Source organism: Arachis stenosperma, chromosome 9, assembly GCF_014773155.1.
Source record: "Arachis stenosperma cultivar V10309 chromosome 9, arast.V10309.gnm1.PFL2, whole genome shotgun sequence".
NCBI lineage: Eukaryota > Viridiplantae > Streptophyta > Magnoliopsida > Fabales > Fabaceae > Arachis > Arachis stenosperma.
Genome location: NC_080385.1, coordinates 19,339,041 through 19,361,459, shown reverse-complemented (window position 1 = coordinate 19,361,459; position 22,419 = coordinate 19,339,041). Strand labels below are relative to the sequence as shown.

The window sequence follows — 22,419 nt, the reverse complement described above, 5'->3', positions numbered from 1 at the left end:
GCCTTAGTTATTGATTCCCTCAGGTTGGAGTGGAGGTAGAAGCTGGAATAGCTTCAGCAAGTGAAGAACAATTGGCGGTATGCCAAAATCAAATGCGGGCCAGTGGCAGCAGCGCTGCTACAGGAGCACCGACATCACTGCATAGTCCGTTGGCTCAGTAGGATCTGGGGGATGACGACAATGATGACTATCAAGATCTTTAGTTATTAGAGTTTTATTGTAGATTGTTTCATTGTATATTCTATTGTTTTTTATTTTTAATTTATTTGTACACTTGATATTTAATTTACTATATTTGGTTTCATTGTATATTCTATTATTTAGATTTTGACAACTAATTGTGCAAAGAAACAAATTTAAATAATAAAAAAAAAAGAATTTGACCAGCTATTGTGTTAAAAAATAAAAAATAGATTTATTGTCGAATTTATTGGGGACGAAATCCGACGGTAATAGTAGAGCGCCAAGATTACCGGCGGGACTTTTTCAATAGTAATTACCGGTGGATTTAATAAAGAATCCGTCGCAAAATCCAATAATAATTAATTATCGGCGGGGTTATACCGTCGAATTAATTCTGACGAAAAATTTGTCGCTAAATCTAATGGTAATCAAATTTTTTTTATAGTGTTAGGAGATACAGTGAAATAAAATTACCCAAAATTCTTACTTTTGTATGTTTTGTTTTTGTTTCTGTCAAAGCTGTCTTTTGAAATGTTGTGAGAACTGAGAAGCATAACTCTAAAAAATCACTCCTAGGTATATGTATTTATAGGACGTCAAAGATTTAATGTGGTTTCTCATAGCGGTAAAAGTTGATTTTTTTTAAATAGTTGAAAAGGAGTATAATAACACCTTGAAATTTAATGTTTGATTGCAATATGACCAAATAATGAAAATCATATACTTGGGCCCTAAATCCAGTGTTATTCTAAGGAGATTGAGGATTTGGCCTTATAAAAAAGAATAATTGGTAGAGAATTTTTATTTAATTAAGTGGATATTAGGTCAAAAACCCCTAATCTTTTGCTGCATTGAAAATTCTTTTACCACACTTTCTGTTTTCTTATCTTTCTTGGCTTTTTTCCTTCTATTTCCATGACATTAGTGTATAAGTAATTTTCAAGTCTAAATTTCAAAATTGTTAATTAAAAAACAAATGATCTGAAACAAAGTACTTAGTTGAATGAATTTACATGGTTATGTAAGCATTAGCGTTTGTTTTGAGATACTAGGACGGAGACTGGAAGACTGGAATTCAGTATCTTATTTGTTAGCACAGATATTGGTACTAAAATTTCAGTCTCTGTTCCCAAAATTTTAATATTTTATTAGTACCTCTAGAAAATGGGAACACATAAGACTGAAATTTTTGGAGATAGAGACTGAAATTTTAATAATATTTTATACCTAAAATACTCCATTTCAATTAATGAATTCTAATTTTACCTTTTGTGCAAATTAAATTAGAACTTCATTCTTATTTCAATCTATATCTCCCATTTTACACCAAACATAATATTAAAATTTATTTCAATCTCTATCTCTCAGTCTCAGTCTCTTAATCTCTGTCTCTCTTCCAAATGTTACTGTCTACAGTTGTAGTGCTATAAGAGTTGGTAAACTATGTCTCTTAATTTCTGTCTCTCTTCCAAACGCTACTGTCTACGGTTATAGTGCTATGAGAGTTGGTAAACTATTTCAATATTCAATTCTCTGCTACATGGTTCGTTGAGGCAAGCCCACTTTTCCCCTAGGGTAGAAAGTACACTTTTAAAGTACCTTACATAATGGCGTTGGCTTGGTATTGATACCTGAAATCACAGAGAATTTTACCATTCCTATTTGTTAAGGGTAAAAGAATAACTTAAGAAGGTATATTCCTAGAAAACTAAATCAAAATCATAAAGGTCCAGATTTTTCGGTCCATTCCTTATAATATTTTTTTTTCTTGAGTCAATATCCAAATTTCTCTGTTGTTGAAGACAAATTTATATTTTTAAATTGATGAAATTATACCTAACATAACATAATCCTTCATTATTTGTTGTCCTTCTCTCCGCATTCAATTGAAAAGCCTCATCTGCTGGCATGCCAGAATAAGTTAGGTATGAACACACCATTAAACCAGTTCTACCCTTCCCTGCCTACACAATTGCAACAAAAAATTATGTTGTATGTATTCTCAACTTCTTAATAATTCCTTTCTATGTATCAAATTAAAGAATCTCATGTGCATTCATTGGTTGATTTCACTGCATCATACATAACTAAAAGGAGTGCAACTTCATGCTTAAATTTTAGTAGAAGAACTTTACATTAAGTTTTAAAATGTAAGAAGCTATAGGATAAGTATAACGCTAAACAACATTTATTTGATGTTGAGGCATCATTGCAAAGTGAAGTTCTGAGATCTCATACCAGGCAATGAATGACAGCAATATCTTTTGGATCACTTGATAGCCATGAATGCACACTTTCACAAAAATCTTTGATCATTTCAAGGGGCGGTACATTATTATCATCGAAAGGGTATGCTTCGACACGTCCATGAAAGTTTGCCGGATCATAACTTTCTTCTATACAGAGATTATAGATCTGAAAACATTTAAAATTGATAAGCTTTAGCTATAATCATATGCATGACTATGGAGAGAAGAGACAGATGATATTGTACATTATACATGGCCATGGATTGAAAGTTGCACCTTATAATGTTCATGGTGTGTTATGTCAAACCCAGATTTCACCTGCCGTAGAGGATTTTGATACACTGCTTGCATTCGTTCTGCAGGAAATGACATTGCCAATATTCTGCCCGGGATATATGTCATGTCAAGATCATAGCCGGCAATGAGCATCCGTCTCCGTTGCTTAGATACCAAGTTTTGAATAAAATTCTTGGTAAGATAATTGATAATGTGATTCTGTAAATTCAAGTCATCAACTTTTTTGTGGCCCCTGCCTTGTAAATTTCAACCCCATTTGGTTGATATTTCAGTTTCCACGCTGATGACAAGGTATCTATGACACAAGTATAATCATTGTAAGATGTAGAATGCTAAAGATTCATGCATGGCATAAAAATTAACCAGGGTGAATACTTATACCAACTTCTGATATTTGTTTCGATCAATAAAAAAAATGCAGTCTTCCTACACATACAAACCTTTTTGCTAAACAAGTTCAACCAAGTTAATTCTATCTAACAAAATCTGCTTACATAACGCGCGCGCGTGAAATCACACCATTTTGTATCCCGCGTTCTTCCTCCTCCTTCTTCTTCTTCTCCTGCTAATTGTGTTTCTTTTCGTTTTTCTTCGCGTTCTTTCTTCTTTTTCGCGTGTTTCATCTCATTGTCGTTTTTTTATTACTATTATTGTTGCTGTATTTTTTTATCTTCCTCTTTCTGTTGATTTTGCAACATTATGTATTTTTTTCTTTTTTGTTTGATTTTTTCTCCCAAGAAAAATGATGAGAAATTGAAATAAACAACAAAAGATAAGGAGAAAGAGAAAGAGTTTTGAATTACGCATAACTTATCAGAATAAAAATAAACCGAAAATTCTTAACAATAATATATAAATTTCTTAATTTTAATTTTGCTACAAATACACAAAAATAGTTTTTTAATGCGGTATCTTTTTTCTTTTTTTCTTTTAGTTGGATGAATGTAAGTTCATCCTCTTCCTAGTAATTTTGTAACATTATGTGTTTCTTCTTCTTCTTTGTTTGATTTTTTCTTCTTATTTTTCTTCCTATTAAGAGAGTAAAATAAGAAGAAGAAGATGCACAAGAAAAGAAAATGATGATAATGATGAAGAAGGAAGAGAAGAAGTTTTGAGTTTATCAGGAAATAACATCAAAATTTTTTAATCAATACACATAAACTTCTCAATTTTTACATCGAAATTTTTTAATTGTGACACTAGGTTTTAAGAGGGTTATCATTAAGTAATTTCGGTGCATTGAGGGTTATTATTAAGTAATTTTCGTGCATTCTAGATTTAATTTCGGTGCATTCTAGATTTAAATAAGGTGCACTTTTGGTTTGAGGTTGATATTAGAATGCACCTCAATTAACTCTGAAATTAGAATAAAAATACACTGAAATTTTTTAATAATAACACATAAATTTCGTAGTTTTTATACCGAAATTTTGCTACAAATGCACAAAAATATTTTTTTTAATGCTGTATTTTTTTTTCTTATTTCTTTCTGTCTTTTAGTTAAATAAATGTAGGTTCATCATTTTCTAAAATTTTGCAATATTATGTATTTTGTCTTCTTCTTTATTTGATTTTTTATTTTTATTTTTGTTAAGAGAGTAAAATAAGAAGAAATTTGAGAAGGTACATAAGAAGAAAAAATGAATAAAAAAATTCTAATTATACTCTAACAAAAAAATTCTAATTATTCTAATTATAATGAAAAAGAAGAAGAAGAAGAAGCAGCAAAAAATAAAAAGGAGGAAGAAAAAGAATTTTAAATTATGCAAAACTTATATATATATATCATTGACGTTGAAACTTATCAACGGGCAATTGTATCATGCGAAGGAGATCCTCAACAGGAACTCATCCAAATTCTTATTTATGGCTCACATGTCATAAACAATAAATATGAACTCAAAGCATCTCTTTTTTTTCTATTAAGAAGAACTAACTTTAGTCTTTATTATAGCTCCACTTAATTAATTAATTAAAATTAATATAGTTACTATTTTTTACAATAATATTATTAAAATTTAAAAATTCAAAAATAATTTACTATTAAAAATATTAATATTAAAAAAATTAATAACTTCATATATAACAATAATACACAATATATAATTCGAGATTAAACTAATTCGTAAAATTACTTACTATAAAGAAAAATGGTTAAGTATGGTTTTGGTCTCAAAGGTTTTTAATCAGAATTGAAACCGTCCCTCATCTAATTTTCGATTTAGAATCATCCTTAACGTTTTTTTTCATATTAAAATCGTTATTTTTAATAAAATTTTTAATTTAATTCCTAAACTACCCCTATTTTAATAAAATAAAATAAAATAAATATAAAATAAAATAAGAAAAAAGAAAGAAAGGGATACCAGAAGGGGGTGAGGAGAGAAAGAAAGCAGGGGGCGCGAGAATAAAGGGGGAGGGGGAGGGAAGGGAGACCGCCGCACCACTGCACCGCCGCCTTGCCGACCTACGACACTGCACCGCATCACCGTACCACCACCACCTTCTTCTTCTTCTTCTTCTTCTTCTACTCTCCTCGCCGCCGCCACCGGTCTTCATTACCGCCACCGCTCTTCGCTGCTGCCGCCGCCGCTCTGCTCTTCGGGGAAAGGGGGAAGGGAGCGCGAAGGGAGAAGAGGTCCGCCGCTGTCTCTGCCTTCTGCATCTGCTTCTTTGTGCTTTGAATTTCTGATTTGGCTTTGTGCTTCTATGTTGATTTAGCTTTGTGCTTGAATTTGTTGGTTTGACTTTGTGTTGATTTGTTGATTCTGCTTGTATTAAATTTGTGCTTGAATTTGTTGATTTTCTGTTTCTACTTCTCTGTATAGAGGTGGAGGTGGAGGTTGGAGTGGGAAAGGGGAGACGGGGAGGGGGAGGGGACGCAGGGTGGGGGTGGGGGGGAAGGGAAGACGGGAGGGGGAGGGGACGTCGGGGTGGGGGAAGGGAAAAGGGGGGAGGGGGATGGCGGTGGCGTTGGGGGTGGTGTTGGTGGTGGTTGTGGTGCTGGTGGTGGTGTTGGTAGTGCTGTTGGTGGAGGTTGTGGCGGTAGTGTTAGTGTTGGTGGTGGTGGTGGTGGTAGAGGAGGTAATTGTGTTGGTAGTAGTGAGGATATTTTTGTCCAAAAAAATAAAAAGAACGATTTTAATTCGAAAAAAAATGTTAAGGATGATTCTAAATCGAAAATTAGATGAGGGACGGTTTCGATTCTGATTAAAAACCTTTGGAACCAAAACCATACTTAACCCTAAAGAAAAACATAATGGAGATCTATAGTTGACGACAAGCATTGTAAAATTTACATATGTATTCAATCAAGTCTTTTTTTATGTAAACAAATTTAATTAATTATAATTTAATATAATAATATAAATAATATTTAATATTAATTTAGCATAATTATTTATATTAATTATGATTTAAATAATTAATATAAATTATTAATTAAATAATTATATTAAATAATTAAATAATTATATTAAATAATTAAATTATATTTAATTTATTAATATAAATCTTTCATTAAACAAAGATATAATTATTTAATATAATTTAATTATTATTTTAATTTATTTTTTTGATTAATTTATCATGTATCAAAGTTCCATTGGATTGTAAGAGTTCCTCTGTAAAAAGACTCTCCTCTTTGGTCTTAAAAGAACTCAATTCCTTTCCACTCCAATGTTTCAAAGTCTCATGCCAGAAAAAAGACTCCATTTTTATACCATTGAAGTTGCTTTAAAAGAAAAAGTCTGTTAGATATTTATATCTTGAATAAAATGACGTCAATATTAAAAAGTAAAAACTCTTCGGAAGCAGATGGCTTTGTGACGATAATGTGCAAGTAATATATAATTTATTCGGCTTTTCCACTTTCTAATGAAAGCTTTAGTCTCCACGCTATGAAGAACAAGTTTGCTAGCCAGCTAGTAGAACTGACATGCAGAGTTACTAACATACATATATAAAAGCTAACAAAATTATTTCAATATTGATTAAATTACTTTTAGATAATGAATGCACATATTCTATATGCCATTTGAACATGTAATTATAATCGCAGCCAGCACTCGAGGCAATTGGGGTGTGAGCCAATTACATCAAAGCTAAACTTGGGAAAATTGCAACAAGTGGCGCAAAATAAATCACTAACCTATGTCAAATGCCATATATATAGAGATCAAGTAGGCACAATCCTCCTATAAGACTTTGTTTAAGTATATGATTAGTTGTCATAACTCATAAGAATACCAAATGTCATCCAAAAAACTTAACCTCAGCCAAGATGATTAGACACATACTTTTTTTTTTTTAAATGAAAGAAAGCTCAACACACAAATAGAGCAAAAAAATTAAAAAAAAAAATAAAACAACATCTTAAAAATATTTAGTAAGATCTCATATCAATAGCTATTCTGATGTCATCTTTGACATTGTCATCAACAACAAAAGGGATTTTCGCACACCTCCACTCCTTATAATGAATTAGAAACATGTTGAAGATTTCTTCAGCACTTTTTTCTATGTTCTGAAATAATTTTCTGTTTTTTTTTTAACCAAACGCTCCAAACAACTGCAAAGTAAATTATGAACTACTTGTTATGCTCTTCTTTTCTACTTGTAACACATGTCCAGCTTTAAAAATGTTCCTTTAAAGTACCTAGACAGGACCATTGTCTGCCAAAAACAGCTAACTAAGCACACCACACCTGTATGTCAAGTAAATTCAGTGAACATATTCAACATCCTTATTACATAATACACACAAATTATCTCCTTGATTAACAATTCCTAACCGACACAACTTCTCCTTTGTATTCACCATACCTATCAATACAAATCAGGCAAACAGCTCTACTCTTGGAGGGACTAATCATTTCTAAAGAGTCTTAGTAAAGCTATAACTTGTTACGTCATCCGGAAGCGTTTTCGCCTGTAGCACTTGCACAAAAGAATTAGTAAAAAAAATACCTTGTCTGTCAAACTTTTAGACAACTCTATCCTCTCAATCAGAGGCTAATTTAACCGGTCTGAAAGTATTGTGTAATTGATTCACAAATTCCAACTCTCATTGGAACAGCTCATGTTTTCATTGGAAGTTCCATATTCACTTTAACCCATCCCAAAACCCACAAGTCCCTATGACAGAGCCTTTCTGAATTGAAACCGAGAAAAGCCTTGGAAACCTATTCTTTAGAGGACCACAACTTAGCCAGACGTCTTTCTAAAAATTAGTTCTTCTGCCATCACCAACCTCCATGGACAAACAAGTTGTGATCTTTTCTCTTATATGTTACTCCTTAATCTGTAGCTAACAAATGTCCTTCCAAGGACCCCCTAGTAGGTAAAACCTGGGTGGACAACAGCTCATTAGGGGAGAGATTATTACAAGAGCATACCACCTTCTTTCATAGCGGACACTCCTCCTTAGAGAACCTCCACCACCACTTAAAACAAGAGTGCGGTGTTACGAATCATCACATCTCCGACTCCTAAACCCTTAGCTTCTTCGGAGCTTGGACTACTTCCCAACTAACCAGAGACATACCCTTCCTTCCATCCTCCTTACTCCACAAAAATCTTCTCTGTAATGAAATTAGTTTTTCTACCACAGCTTTCGACATCTTGTATAAGCTTAAATAATAAACAGGTAAGCTATTTAATACTGCTTTGATGAACACCAACTTTTCCGCTTTGTTTAGAACCTTCAATTTTCATAAGCTGAGCTTTTTCTCTACTAAAAGAATTCCAAAGTATCTGACCGGCTAAGCAACTTCCTTGCATCCCAACAAGTTGCACATACTTTGAACCCACTAATGTTCACAATTGATTGGGATCAAGCTAGATTTATTGAAGTTGATGCTAAGCTCCGACATCAACTCGAAACATCGTAGGAGCCTCTTGTAGTTCTTAATAGTCTCCTCCTCTGGTGGACAGAACAAGACAGTGTTATTGGCAAACTGAAGGTGTGACAATTCTATGTTATCTCTCCCAACAAATAAAGGGAATATCCGGCCATTTCTAACTGCCTCCCGAATCATTCTATATAGTACATCAACAACAAGTACAAACAAGAATGGAGATAAGGGATCACCTTGTCTCATACCTCTTTCCATCTTGAATGGCTTAGTTGGTGAACCATTTATCAAGACCAACATAGAAGTTGTGCCCACGCACTCCATAACCCACTCTCTCCACCTTCACCTCAAACCCATTTTCTGCATAACAATGTCCACAAAGCTCTATTTGACCCTGTTGTAAGCCTTTTAAAAGTCCAGTTTGATTATTGCCGCTTTCTTTTTTTTCATTTTTAGCCAATATATAATTTCACTTGCAATAAGAGTCACATCATGTATTTTTCAACTTTTGACAAATGCACTCTGCATCTCTCCAACTAGGTCTGACATAATTAATCTCATTCTCCTGACTAATACCTTAGAGATCACCTTATACATAACCAACTATGCTAATTGGTCGAAGGTTCTTAATCGTATCTTTTTCATTTAATGCGTAAATGGTAGTGCTACGCTAAGGACATATATAGTGAAAAGAGATGACAAAAGGAAAAAAGGGATAAAGCAAAGCATGCATGTTATTTTCCACTAAGTAGACATCAGAAAATGTAAACAACGTAAATGTCGTGCTACATCTCAGGTGCACTAAACATGAAAAAAACATAAGTATAAGGAAATAAAATAATTTTAGTTAAACTATGCTGAAGGACACGTTTACTATCGCCTATATACTTTTCTCAACGAAATAACATGGCCGAATGTATATGAGAGGTTTCTATTAAACAAAATAATTTTACATCACTACCCCCTAACAAAACACAGTTGCACCACTGCCACAATGTGCAATAAATGTTGTCCTGCTTTTACTTGTGCATGAAAAATGCTTGAAACGGATACAAGTTATCAGAATATAAACAAATATCCAAGGTGAACAAAGAAAGCATCCTTTTCAGAAGAAGATAAACAAATATCCAACGATCGTTGCTCCACTTCCAACCAAGGAAGTGTCTGTTATTTACACACCAGAGATGTGCTAACTACGATTAGTTATCTACAAACAACTCGATTCAGATTCGGAATCTATGTGCATATAAGAGGACGACACACATATATACTAACTCTACAATATGCACATAAGATGATACAAATGCTAGATCTACCACTCAAGCTTCACATAGATTTGCTTTATTTTACAGAACTAAACACGAGAACTGGAAACTGATCAGATAAACACATGGGACGTCAAGGGGGTCTTGATAAACTAGCATAACACGTGCAGTGTTGTCTCATATATCCATGTCAGCAAATATTTCATCATCATCCTCGTTGAGTACTCCATCCATAAGAAATCCATCAGCAACCAAGTTACTGCCAGAAACAGCATTGTTGTAAGGCTGAATACGATGCAAACAAAAAGTAAAAAGTAGTTCCAGACAATTGAAAGAGAATATGAAATCCTACCTAAAACAACTGAAACGGAAAGTCACGATCCGTTTTAGCTTTCTATTGTAAAAGAGGAAATTAAAGGACCATCTACAGAAAATAGATAAGAAAATTATCAGAATAATACATAACAGGTAAAATGAATGAGGTTACAGCTTTAATTTTTCGCTTGTGATGATAATTTACATTGCTCCTTTTTCCACTAACGGATCAGCTTCGGAGTCAGGAACATAACCATAAATTTCACAATCCCCTAACTTCACAACCTGCAAGACAAGGTATCAAAAAAATGCCTTTCGGGATCACCAACATTCACGTTCGGAAACAAGCGTAATTCACCTCATCAAGAGCCATGTACAAGGTGTCCAGTAGAGAAACATCCCCAACAGTTTCATCCCATTCCTGCAGTTTTGACAAGTTAATCAAAACCAAGGAAAGGAAACCACTATACCAAAAGTAATCACTATTGCTAACAACAACAACAGCTAAGATGTTCATTGTGTGCATTAATATGTTTAGCCTTTTCTAACCCCTGAGATCCTAAGATGCCAAACAAAAAGCAGTGGGACTTGACAATATTTATGACTTTCCAAAATTGATGAAGAAATGATATATAGAACAATAAAAAATATTATTATATACCAATGTGTTAAATTATTGATATAATTACTACTGTTGTTATCTAATGATCAAACTGTTTTGTTGATTAGTTCATGTTTAAAATCTAGGAATAAATAGTGTGTTAATTGTGATATATAAATAAACATAATTAGGAAAGAATATGTTTTGAAATTTAACGTTGCACAATTAAGATCATTAGGTGCATCTAGACAAGACCATCAAACACGCTCTGGGATCTACAATGTCATAAAAATGAAATCTTGAATTTGTAGATACCATATATTTTACAACCTGCCCAAACATCACAATCCCAGACATTAAAGATGTGGGGACACAAAAGACCACGGCTGCAAGTAATACAAAAGTAAAAAGTAACACTTAAAACAAGAAATAGACAGTATCAATCATAGTACCTTTGAGGCTTCAAACATGTAGGTGTCAAAGATAAGCTTAAAACTGTCCCATGATTCCTCTGTGAAAAACTGGTGAGCTTTGACTGCACTAAAAACCATTACAGGTGTATGGTATTGTAAGAAAAATTAAAGAATGCAACAACAGAGACACTCAGTTTAGAAGTTTAACAAGGTAAAAACAACCAAAGAAAAGACCGGAAAAAAGACTTGGGAAATGGAGAGACTTGAACTCTCAGCTCCAAGAGCAACAGTTTTATGAACTGTCTGTCAAGCCTTTTGACAACACTCCCAAAAAGAAAAAAATGATAAAAGGATTATATAGTGGGTTGCCATGTCGCCAACTAAGCTGACAGTAGCATTACCCATAACCCCTTTATCATATTTTTATACGTCAATACCTGAAGTCATAGTCCGGATACATGTGATACAGGGTAAGAATAAGGTAAATCAATGTCCTTCGACTGGAAAGAAAACATAATTAGAACATGTAAAAAGAAAGCACTTAATTGGTATTTACAATTTATGAAACCTCTCCACACAGTAAAGGCCACCTGGATCTGGTTAATAACATGTCATCCGGCGGGGGAGAATCAGGGCTAGATGATTTCTCAATAAGTTCAAGCATCTGAAATTGAAGCAGTTTTTAAAAAAATATTCTATGAACAAATTGTAAAAAAAGATCCTATTACCACAACCCAACTTTATCAGAGTCATTTACCTCATTCTCCAAACTGATAGAGAGTTTTTTATCTGTTCCAGCATGTTTGCCTACGGAATTATTAAAAGAAAATAGGTTGTTAATTACTATTACTAACCCAAACCCAGAGAGCAAATCCAAATCCAAATCCAAAATCAATTCTGTTGAAACTTAAAAGTCACTAATTAGTCCTTACAAGTATAAGCTTCAAGGCATCCTCTTATAGTACGTTCTCCCAAATTCAAATCACCAAAGAAATCGTTAAGTCTGGACAAGTTTCACGAGACGCTTACAATATACCAAAATTATGTAATAAAATCCCATAATTCAACTCAAATTCGTTTGAAACCACAATTACCGATCCAAGGAAGGACACTCGAGGAACTTCATAGTGAATTATCTTCAAATGATGAGAACTACAGCTACAAACCCTAGATTCCGTCTTTGCCTAGTGGCTTTGAAAGCAGAGATAAGCAAAATAATAAATCACAAGCAAATTCGAAAAAATTCATGACAAAAAACAAATGCGTGAAAAGTGCAGGAAAATCTCTTACAAACAAGTCAACAACCAGAATTTTGAAGCGAAAACAAGAGAGAAAGCGAAGCAGGAATGCAGAAACAAGAGAGAAAGAAGGAATTGAAGTGTACCAGAGAAATGAAGACGACGAAGATTGCTTGGTGCTGTGATGAAGACTTAGGAGAGATTACTTGAGAACAGCGAAGATTATTTGGATTTCAAAATTTGGGGATAAAGTGATAAACGGAAGGGTTTCGAAGCGGTGAAATTCGAATATTCTGATTTTAGATTTGAAATAGATACAGTCAATAAATACAGATACATGGATTGGTGGATGAGGGAGAATCCGCAATTCGAAGAGAGAGAGAGAGAGAGAGAGAGAACGACATCTACGGAAATTGTAAGAAACATACATGGGCCAAAGTAAAGAAAAGCCCAGACCAATTTAATATTTCACTTGAAGTCCAATTACATGGATTTAATTGGGCTTTCTTTTGTATATCCTTTTTGAAAGCCCATCTAGTGGTAGGGTAAACCTTTTAGCACAAAATTAGTTTCATTTGATGTGGCAGAGACATTGTACCAAGCCAATATGTTAGCCTCGTAATAGCCCATTAGCCACATCCCAGGTTGCAATACCAGCTGTAGCTGAATTGTAATAGAACCTTTAGTGTGTATAAATAAGTGTGCGAGTGTGTATGATCCAAAAAAAAAAAAAAGTAGTTTAATTTGATGTAAATTTTTAAAAGAAAATAACAATATTATTTAAGTTTTGATGATGTCATTTTACATATAATTCTTTTTATTGTATATTTACATAAATTTATTAAAAAAAACATTATCAAAATAAAAATAATAATATTCATTCTTTTATAACGTTATCATTGCATTAAATACTAACATTGTGGATAAACATTTTCTGTTTTCTATATATATTTATAAATTATTACACAATAATAACAGAGATAATACGTAATTTAGTCTTTAAATTTGTACACAAATTTTAGTTTAATCTTTAAAATTTTAATTATTTTTATTTAATTTCTAAACTTTATAAACGTCACTCATGTTAATTTTTAGGATTGATTGAATGTTCTATTCTATTTTTATCCCACAACATATATGTAAATGAATGCAGTGTAGGATAATTGTTAATTTGATTTCATTACTTTGATTTTACTTGATAAAGGTGACAGAAAATATAAATAGTTGTTAAGGTGTATAAGTAAAAGTGTTCATAAAATCAATGTTTTAGAGTTCAAAAAACTTAATTTTTTATACTCACCTAAAGAAGACAATTTCAAATCTCATTTCTAATTTTAAAAAATTTAAAAAAAAGTTCATAAAAAAATTAACATTTAATTAATGAAAACATGAAAAATTAATTTGATTATTTTGTCTAAATTTTGGAGTGCTAATTTAGTAGTTACTTTTCAATTTTTTAAAAATAATTAAATAATTAGATTATCTAAACTATACACCTAAGTAATAAGACTAATTTGTCATTTTTTTAAAAAAATATTATTTATTCTTTAAATTTTAGTCTTTAATAAACTTTTGAATTTAATAATATATTATTTTAATTTTTTATATCCATTTTTATGATAACAGTTGTTTAAAAAATTTAAAAAATTACTTACTTTTTATTTTCTACAACTTTTAAAGAATACTTAAGCCAAATATTCTGATAATCTGATTCATCTCCATCTCCAACTGTTCATCGCTGCCGCTCTTCTGTCGCCGTCGCCGCCTGCGCCTTTACGGTTCGCCGCCACCGTCTCTTTTCTTGTTAAATGCTGCTCTGCGCTTTTGATTCTGCTGCTACATTGACTCTCTGATGCTCTAATTCCGCTCACGCCACGCCACGCCCGCCTTTCTGCTTCTGCTGTTCTGTGAATTTGTGTAGAAGGTGCGATGTTGCTTCTGCTGCTCTTTCGTTCTTCTTCATTTTCCTACCAGTGTTGTTGTTTCTGCTGCTATAAGTGAAAATTTTAAATGTTGTTGGCTTGTTGCTGCTAATATTTTTCGAATTTGTTGCTGTAAGTGATAACTGTGTTGATTGATGCCTACAACATAAGTAATAAGATTGGGGTTACGATACTTCTGCTCCTGACTGTTTCTGTTGTTATTGTGCTACATGGAGCCTCTTTTTTCTTCAAACCCCTTGCAATTGAATCTGGCAAGGGAGATTGAATTATGGCGCTGCATTTGGAAGTGATATATAAAAGCTAATGCATACTTATAGAATGTTGATTCAGATTTGAGACATATCATTTAAGATAAAAGGGGCTAGAAGAGTTGAGATCTACTCCCCACAATGGTTTGAAGTTTCCTTATATGGATAATGGTTTTGGAGGATGAAATCATAGATTGTTCGAGAATAATGATTTGTGAAAATCATAGAGTAGACCTATTGACAGACTAAGAATATTATCTTAGTTTGTTGCTCTTAATTAGAGTGAAAGGTTATTGCAGGTTTAGGGATGTGGCATATCTTGAGTTTTGTTGGTTATTTCATGCTTTATTTTGGTTTGTTAATGTGAACCTTGTTCACTTTGTGTTGAGCTTTATTATTCTATATAACATATGATGAATTTTGTTTAATACATATATGTGATTATGTGAACCTCTGAACCTTTTTGTTTGAGATTTATCAAATTACACACACCACCCCTTTATTACATGCATTGTAAACATTACACTGATCGTAAGTTTCGAACCAAGGAAGCAAGGATTATAGTAGAGGCTCTAAATCAACATGGCACTCATGGAACTTCTTACACTTAGACCCCTTGGCGTTGATGTAACTAACAAATCCTTATACATGTAGACTAGTGCTTTTTTCCATTTACTTTTGCTTTGTTCAATTAAAATGGCAAAATATCTCCCATAACAAAGTTAAAATCCAGAGATTTCTGTATTATCCTTTTGTTTCTATGCATGGACTTATGGGTTAACGATGACGTTTGACAACGTATTTTTAATTTAATAATGTTTCAATTTAATGGACCTATAGAGACAGCACATCTCATTAAATATAATGCTGGAGAGGTGAGTGTATACTAGTAAAATATTGAGGTGGTGTGTGTAGTTTTGATAAACTCCGAGTGGTTGTAACTTGTAAGTGTAATTTATCCTTTCCTTTTTGTTATTTTTTATTTATTTTATTTTTGTATAATCTTTTATGCAGCTCCATCCAATTAATTCATCAATTTACCTTAATGGAGCCCTAGTTTATTTATTTATGATCAACACTTGAGCTGAGCCTTGCAAATAAATTGAATTTGCATATCACATTTCTGTACCGTTTTTTCTCAGTGTGGGTGCCATGGATCCTCTCAAATCCTTCAACTCCAACAAGCATCTCAAAGAAGAATTTGTGAGCAATTTGAGTGGATCCTCTGTTCTCGAAATCATTGCTCTTACGATTACTGTCCCTGTGAGTTACTCTCCCTCCTCCAATCTAATCCTTCTCATGCATAAATGATGATGATGATGATCCGGTTCTTGTTTTCTCTGCCTTCCGCTACAGATGTTGGTCCTTATTCGACACTCCACTTCTGCAACTGGTCAGTCCCATTTCCGTGCTCATCTCTCTTTTCAAAATGTGTAAATGGCCTTTTTAATTATTGTTTACTTCATTCGCACCGCATCCTACCTATGTTTTGCTGTGCTCAACTGCTATAGTTCATTTGAACTCTACAATTTCTCAAAACTTACGCTTTGATTCCCTTTGGTCTGATCTGCCTGTCTCTGACCATGTGGTTTCTTTCGATTCAGCATCTGTTTTCTCATATCTTGCTTCTTTTTTCTTATTTCCTCAATGATAGGTGCCTTCTTGAAGAAGAAGAATGATGATGCAGTTTCCAAGTCTAGTAATTTCAAAGCATACTTATCTACATTGTCTTTGGATTTTATTATTATTGTTGTTCCTATGCTGTTGTGTTTCACGGTATGTTTTCTTTCCTATTATCAAATCATTTTTTTATCAAATAGATAATGCTTTTGGCTTGGATCGAGTCATTTCTTGTGAATCATTACTGTAACTTCACATAGAGCGTCATATTTCAAGAATCAAAACTCATCTTTCATAGTGCATGCGTCTTTTCTGTTAAGGGAAAGAGTGATATAAGGGGTAGACTGTAAGAAAAGAAAGGAAATTCAATTTGGAAATTGTCTTGGGAGAGGGGTTGCTATAGTGCCCTGTTTCCCTTTGCTTGTTGTTGATTCTCTTCAGTTTTATCTTCAACCTTAAGCTAAGATCCAGGCTCATCAGTGTGAATAATACAAACATGCTACTCTTCTATTCTCTGAGTTGGTGGTTTCTTAGATCAACATGTTTGTTGCAGGTACTTTCAAACTGGACATATATATTCACAATTTTGTTAATGCTCTTAACATTCGTTTGTATTGCAGCCAAAAGGTAATTTTTCTCACACTTTTGTGAAATAACTAATTAATACCATGATTTCTTATGAGTCAAGCTAATCATGGCTAAATTCAATACCCTGAACTACAGGACTGCTGCTTCATCTATTTCTATCAAAGGAGAGCACAATTCTATTCGAGAATATATTACATCATACAGGGTAGTTGTGGTATGAAGTGTCACTATTGATATTTTATTCTACTCTTCTGGTTTTACTTGTTATTATGTTGATAAAGAAGTTATTTTTGCAGATGATTATAACATTCCTGTGCATCTTGGCTGTTGACTTCAGAATATTTCCAAGAAGATATGCAAAGACTGAAACTTATGGAACTAGTTTGGTATGATTATTCTTCACTTTCCAATGTACTAAAATAAATGGTGCTTCTAGACAATGTCCAGGAAAATATTTTTCTGTATGTTAATGAGAAAAGCGGGTTCCAAAGGCTGTAATTGTAAAAGACTTGCTAATATTGGGAAGAAGGGCTCTTGATTTTCAGCAAAACTTCTTGGCTTGAACGTAGAGCGTAATTCCTGAGTTTATACACAAACAATATGCTTTTATTTTGTCTTCAGCATATTCTGCTTTGACTAATGACTTTTTGTAATCCTTTAGTTAACTAAACTTTTTATAAATATTTATTGCTTTTCCAATGGGTTATGCACACTTAAAGTACATGTAAAGAAAATTACTTTAGGCTGTTACTTCTCCTTGCTGATTATCCGAAATTTTAATTTCTATCTCTGGTCTCTGTTTCCCTGCTTTTGTTCTGTTGCTAACAAGCAGTACAGTCTATAATTTGATTGTTATATTGAATTGTAACATAAATTTTCATGCTAGATGGATCTTGGAGTTGGGTCATTTGTATTGGCGAATGCATTAGTTTCTCGGCAAGCACGAAATATCACATCTGTGTGAGTTCTTCAATTTCACCCCATTCAGTGTATGTATTTAGAAATGAATGTGTATGTATGCTTACTCAAATATAGATCTTATGTTCTATAAATTTTAAGTTGTCTTACCCCCAATAAGTTAGGGAGCTTATGGCATGCTCATACAATGGGTAAAAACCAAAAGTCCATGTGATCCCCTTGCTAATAGGCTTTTGAATATAAGTAAAAACCGAAAGTCCATGTGATCCCCTTGCTATAGGCTTTCCAATATAAAGTGGTCAAATTTCTATTTTTCTTTATGTGCTCCATTATAAATCTTGCTCTGGTGTTCTGTATTTTGCATTCTGAAATATCCATTTTTTCTCCTGCTTCAGAAATTGGAAGACTGCAATAGTTTCAATTAGTCCACTGATCACGTTAGGGTTTCTTCGTCTTGTCACTACGACTGGTGTGGATTATCAGGTGCAATTTTTTCATTGTAATCATCTATCATCTATGTAGCGACAGATACACATAATGTTCAAACATGCATTTGCAAAAAACTGTCTTAACAAAGCTGGTCGCCTATCAATTTTTGAAAATTGGAAGTGATATAATCAGTTTCCACATGACATCACATAACAATCTTTGTCTTATTTCAATCCCTGTTGTTTTTTCAAGCCTGCAAACTCTGATGCCATCAAAGAGAGGTAGGCTTGAGTTGAGGCATATCCTGCAAAAACAATTCAATTGTACTCCTAATAACTGAGAAGAGTAGTAGCAAAGAAAACAAAAATTACGGACATGATATATGTCTACTGTTTTCCTCATGATTGTTTTATCTAGTCAATGCTATCAGTGTTTTGCATTTCTGTCTATTTCCAGAATTGCAAATTCTGAATGCATTACTTGTTAGAAAATTGTATATTAGGATGTGTTGTGATGTGCAATGAGGAGTGCCTATTTTAGGCAGAGGATGGAATCTAATCATAATAATGAAATCAACATAAAATTAATACGATATTGTTAGGACTTGGGTATTATGGGGTGCTCAAAGTCCCACATCGAGTAGTATGGGATGCTTGATGTTGTATATAAGGAGAGTGGTTCTTCCCCCTTAACAGCTAGCTTTTAAGGTGTGGTTTCCCACTTTCCTTAGATACTTAGCAATGGTATCAGAGCGTGGTTGTCGGCGCCATGGAAAGGGCTAAAGTGGCTACCGTTGGGTCAGTGTCGATAGAGTGAAGCCGCCGTGGATGTCGGCTCTCCAGGGCCGGTGTATTGTTAGGGACTTGACGTCGGCTCTCCAGGGCACATCGAGTAGTATGTGATGCTTGATGTTGTATATAAGGAGAGTGGTTCTTCCTCCTTAACAGCTAGCTTTTAAGGTGTGGTTTTCCACTTTCCTTAGATACTTAACAGATATATATCTAGATCTTATATGAATAGTAATATCATAAATATATTCTAACATTACTATTAGTTAAAGACATTGTTAAGGAAGCAAGTAAGCTTTCTGCCTTTTCAGGATTGTTTTTAGTTTAAAAAGTCCATCGCAATGCATTTTCACCGGTATACAGAAATAAGAATTTCAATTGTATTATTGTCCATTTTTCTAGTTCAACCATTTTGGTTCTAGATGCGCTCAAGGAAGAAAATAATCATTATTCCTTCATATAGGTACATGTCAGTGAATATGGTGTGCATTGGAATTTCTTCTTCACACTTGCTGCCGTGTCAATCCTTACTTCATTTGTTAACGTTCCGCCGCAGTATTCTGGGATTTTTGGTTTGCTTGTCCTAGTAGGTACACCTTTATCTGTATTATCTTTGTGGCTTCTCTTTTTGAATCTGATTTTCTTATTCAATTTAATATTTGTTTCGAAGTGTACCAGTTCTGTTTGATTCATGGTTTGAGCGCATACTTGCTTTCTGATGAAAGAGGAATGGATATCATTAGTCAAAATAAGGAGGGAATTCATAGTATATTTGGTGAGAACTGCTCCTTTCATATTTCAAACTTGGTGCTATGACAATGAAATTATTTCTAATAGTTTTACTTTCCATAGATTTTTTTTATTTTTTATTTTTATTTTTTGGTAAACACTCATTTTGTAAACAGGATACTGGGGCATGTATCTTGTTGGTGTTCAACTGGGAAATTATCTTATCTTTGGAAGCCATTCCTCTGGATTAAGAAGTACCAAATGGGTTCAGATTAGGGTCTGGATTCTGTCCATCGTATTTTGGTATGAAATTAATCCAGAACTTGTTAATTCCGTATCATTGAAGTCAAAAGCTTTGAAATTGTTCTGTTTCTACTTTCCATGATGACCTTGTCAGGTTATTAACTGTGTTTTTAGACAAGCATGTGGAAAGAATTTCGCGGAGAACGGTACGCTTCACTATGTTATGGGTTTCTAGTTAGGTGATTCTTTTGGGTTGATGGATGAAAACTTATTGTCCATACTTCATGCAGTGCAACCTGCCATATGTTACTAGTGTATTGGCCGACAACCTTCAGGTGATTCTCATTTTGGTTCTATTCATTTGATCACCAACATATCTGATGGGGCATGTTCTCTTTGTAGTCTGTATTCTTAGTTTTTTATTTTTCATTTTTTATTTTTCACTCTATATTACTAGTGAGTAGTGATCAAATTGTATTTGTGCAATTGAATAACTTTTGAACTAATCTGACATACCAAATTCAGTAGTGTATACACAGCATTGCTGAGTCCATGTTGCATTTGGATATTGTCTCTGAATCAGAATTATAGAGATAACAGACATAGAAACTGGTTTGGTTATGGAAATAGGGACAAAATATTCTTTTTTGTCATCTGTCTTTCCATCTCTAAATTTCTGTCTCAAAGGTAGAATCTAAAAGCAACCTTGCAGAAGTTGTAATTGCTAATATGGAATCTGATTAAGGATTTGGTTGGAATATGTAATTTGAGTGTTTCCCTTATTTCAGCTATTATCAATTCTAATGCTGGGTGATCTTATTCCTGGAAGTAAAACTTCAGTACTAGAAGAAGCACTAAACCGAAACTTATTGGCTACGTTTCTTCTGGTTAAGAAACTATCCTTTAGTTACATTCATATACCTTTCTCTCTAGTCACCAAAAAATATACCTTTCTCTCTCTCTAGATCTAAGTTATAATATTTTTAATTAATTTATATGCAGGCAAATATCCTCACAGGCTTGGTAAATCTCTCTGTTGATACCCTCTCTGCGTCATCAATTACAGCACTTTCCGTCTTGCTTGGGTATGCCTATATTTTATCCACGGTCATTGGAACGGCAGATTACTTCGGTGTGAAGCTAAAATTTTGGTAAAGCAAACATTTCTTGTGTTGTAGTCTGCTCAACTTGTGTTGCTGTTGTTGTTATTATTATTATTATTAGCAATGGAGGAAATACTGTCAAACGCGTTGTCAACTGAAGAGAGTAGGAGACTTTGTTCAGTTTGTTGGCTTTGGGCTTGTCTCCTGCGGTTTTTCCTTGTGCGAATCTTGTCTTGTGCATGCAGCAATCTATTGGCCAGCGGCAAACTCTTAAATAGAGTTTAGTACCGCGACGGATTAGTTCTTGACCTGTCGAGTTAGGAGATACCGTGGAAAATCCAAAAAAAAAAAAGACAGAGAGGATATATATATATATATAACGTGTATACCTTTTTTATGAGTAAATGATTAAATTAGTCACCAAAGATCACTTATTCTTCAAATTACTCTCCGAAAGATTTTTTTAATCAAATTTGTCCTTCAAAATTTTAAGTTAGTCATTTTAGTCCTTCCATTGCTTTCGTTGCCAATGGTGTCAAAATTTGTTGATGTGACACGTTAAGTGATATTACAACATACATCTAGTAGTCTTAATTGGTAACATGATAAATTTATAAAATTTGATCAAATCAATTCCAAATCGAGGAATTCCAATAACTTTAACTTCTTCCTTTAATTAGATTTTGATTTGATTTAATGTCATAAATTTATTATGCTAATAATTAGCTAAGACTCTTATGTGTATGTTGTAGTATTATTTACTCGTGCCTCGTTAACAAATTTGACGTGTCAACAAAGAAAATAACAGAAGGTCTAATTCGATTAATTTAAAATCTTTCAAGAATAAATTTAATTAAAAAAAATTTTGATGACTAATTTTAAAACAAATGATCTTTCATAAACGAAATTGATCATTACTCTTTTTTTTTTTATCACTTTATAGTAGAGGTGTGCATGGTCCGGTCCGATCCAAAGATTCGGTTAGGCCCCGAACATTTTAGGGGCTAATTTGGTGTGATTTTATTGGGTCTAGGGTCAGGTAAGGGTCTGAAAAATAGACCCGGTCATTATTTCGTGTCGGGTCCGGGCCATGGCTCGGGTCACCCGAAATCGACCCGGTGACCCGCTCATCATACACAATTAATATTTTGTGTTATTAGTGATGGATGATGGCTATTCTTATGTGAAATTTAAGTATTGTAAACCTTAATATTTTGTGTTATTAGTTATTATAAGACTATAAGTTAATGTTTTATGTTTAAAATGCACAAGATTTTAGACTAATTAATGCATAATATTGTGTTATTTGTATTGATTTAAATATTTGGTATTATTAGACAATATTAGTATTGATTATGGTTATGCTTTAATTTTAGAGAAGAATTGGTTCTTGT

The 22,419-nt window shown here is 33.3% G+C and overlaps 2 protein-coding genes across 5 annotated transcripts; one reads left to right on the top strand and one right to left on the bottom strand.

Annotated features, from left to right (window-relative positions):
- Positions 1–9,668: 9,668 nt before the first annotated feature.
- Positions 9,669–12,790, bottom strand: LOC130951757 (uncharacterized). Its single transcript, XM_057880476.1, has 11 exons — positions 12,563–12,790; positions 12,273–12,369; positions 12,111–12,181; positions 11,936–11,985; positions 11,769–11,842; positions 11,616–11,678; positions 11,218–11,305; positions 10,523–10,585; positions 10,370–10,449; positions 10,202–10,273; positions 9,669–10,108 (listed from the first exon to the last, which is right to left on the bottom strand). Exons 2-11 carry the CDS (start codon positions 12,302–12,304, stop codon positions 10,027–10,029), a joined length of 675 nt encoding a protein of 224 aa, XP_057736459.1. The 5' UTR covers positions 12,305–12,369; positions 12,563–12,790; the 3' UTR covers positions 9,669–10,026.
- A 1,326-nt stretch (positions 12,791–14,116) lies between these two features.
- Positions 14,117–22,190, top strand: LOC130947617 (uncharacterized protein At4g17910). 4 transcript variants are annotated; one of them, XM_057876327.1, is made up of 16 exons: positions 14,117–14,340; positions 15,750–15,870; positions 15,964–16,000; positions 16,262–16,383; positions 16,781–16,854; positions 16,951–17,029; positions 17,112–17,201; positions 17,702–17,775; positions 18,129–18,216; positions 19,414–19,536; positions 19,629–19,725; positions 19,856–19,982; positions 20,077–20,128; positions 20,213–20,257; positions 20,711–20,809; positions 20,925–22,190. In XM_057876327.1, the coding sequence occupies exons 2-16, from the start codon at positions 15,760–15,762 to the stop codon at positions 21,075–21,077; spliced, it is 1,371 nt and encodes a 456-aa protein (XP_057732310.1). In that variant the 5' UTR covers positions 14,117–14,340; positions 15,750–15,759; the 3' UTR covers positions 21,078–22,190. The 4 variants fall into 4 exon arrangements, with proteins under 4 accessions (XP_057732310.1, XP_057732309.1, XP_057732311.1 ...); XM_057876326.1 differs by having other exon boundaries at positions 19,414–19,540; positions 19,621–19,725; XM_057876328.1 differs by lacking the exon at positions 20,711–20,809 and having other exon boundaries at positions 19,414–19,540; positions 19,621–19,725.
- The last annotated feature ends 229 nt before the right edge of the window (positions 22,191–22,419 follow it).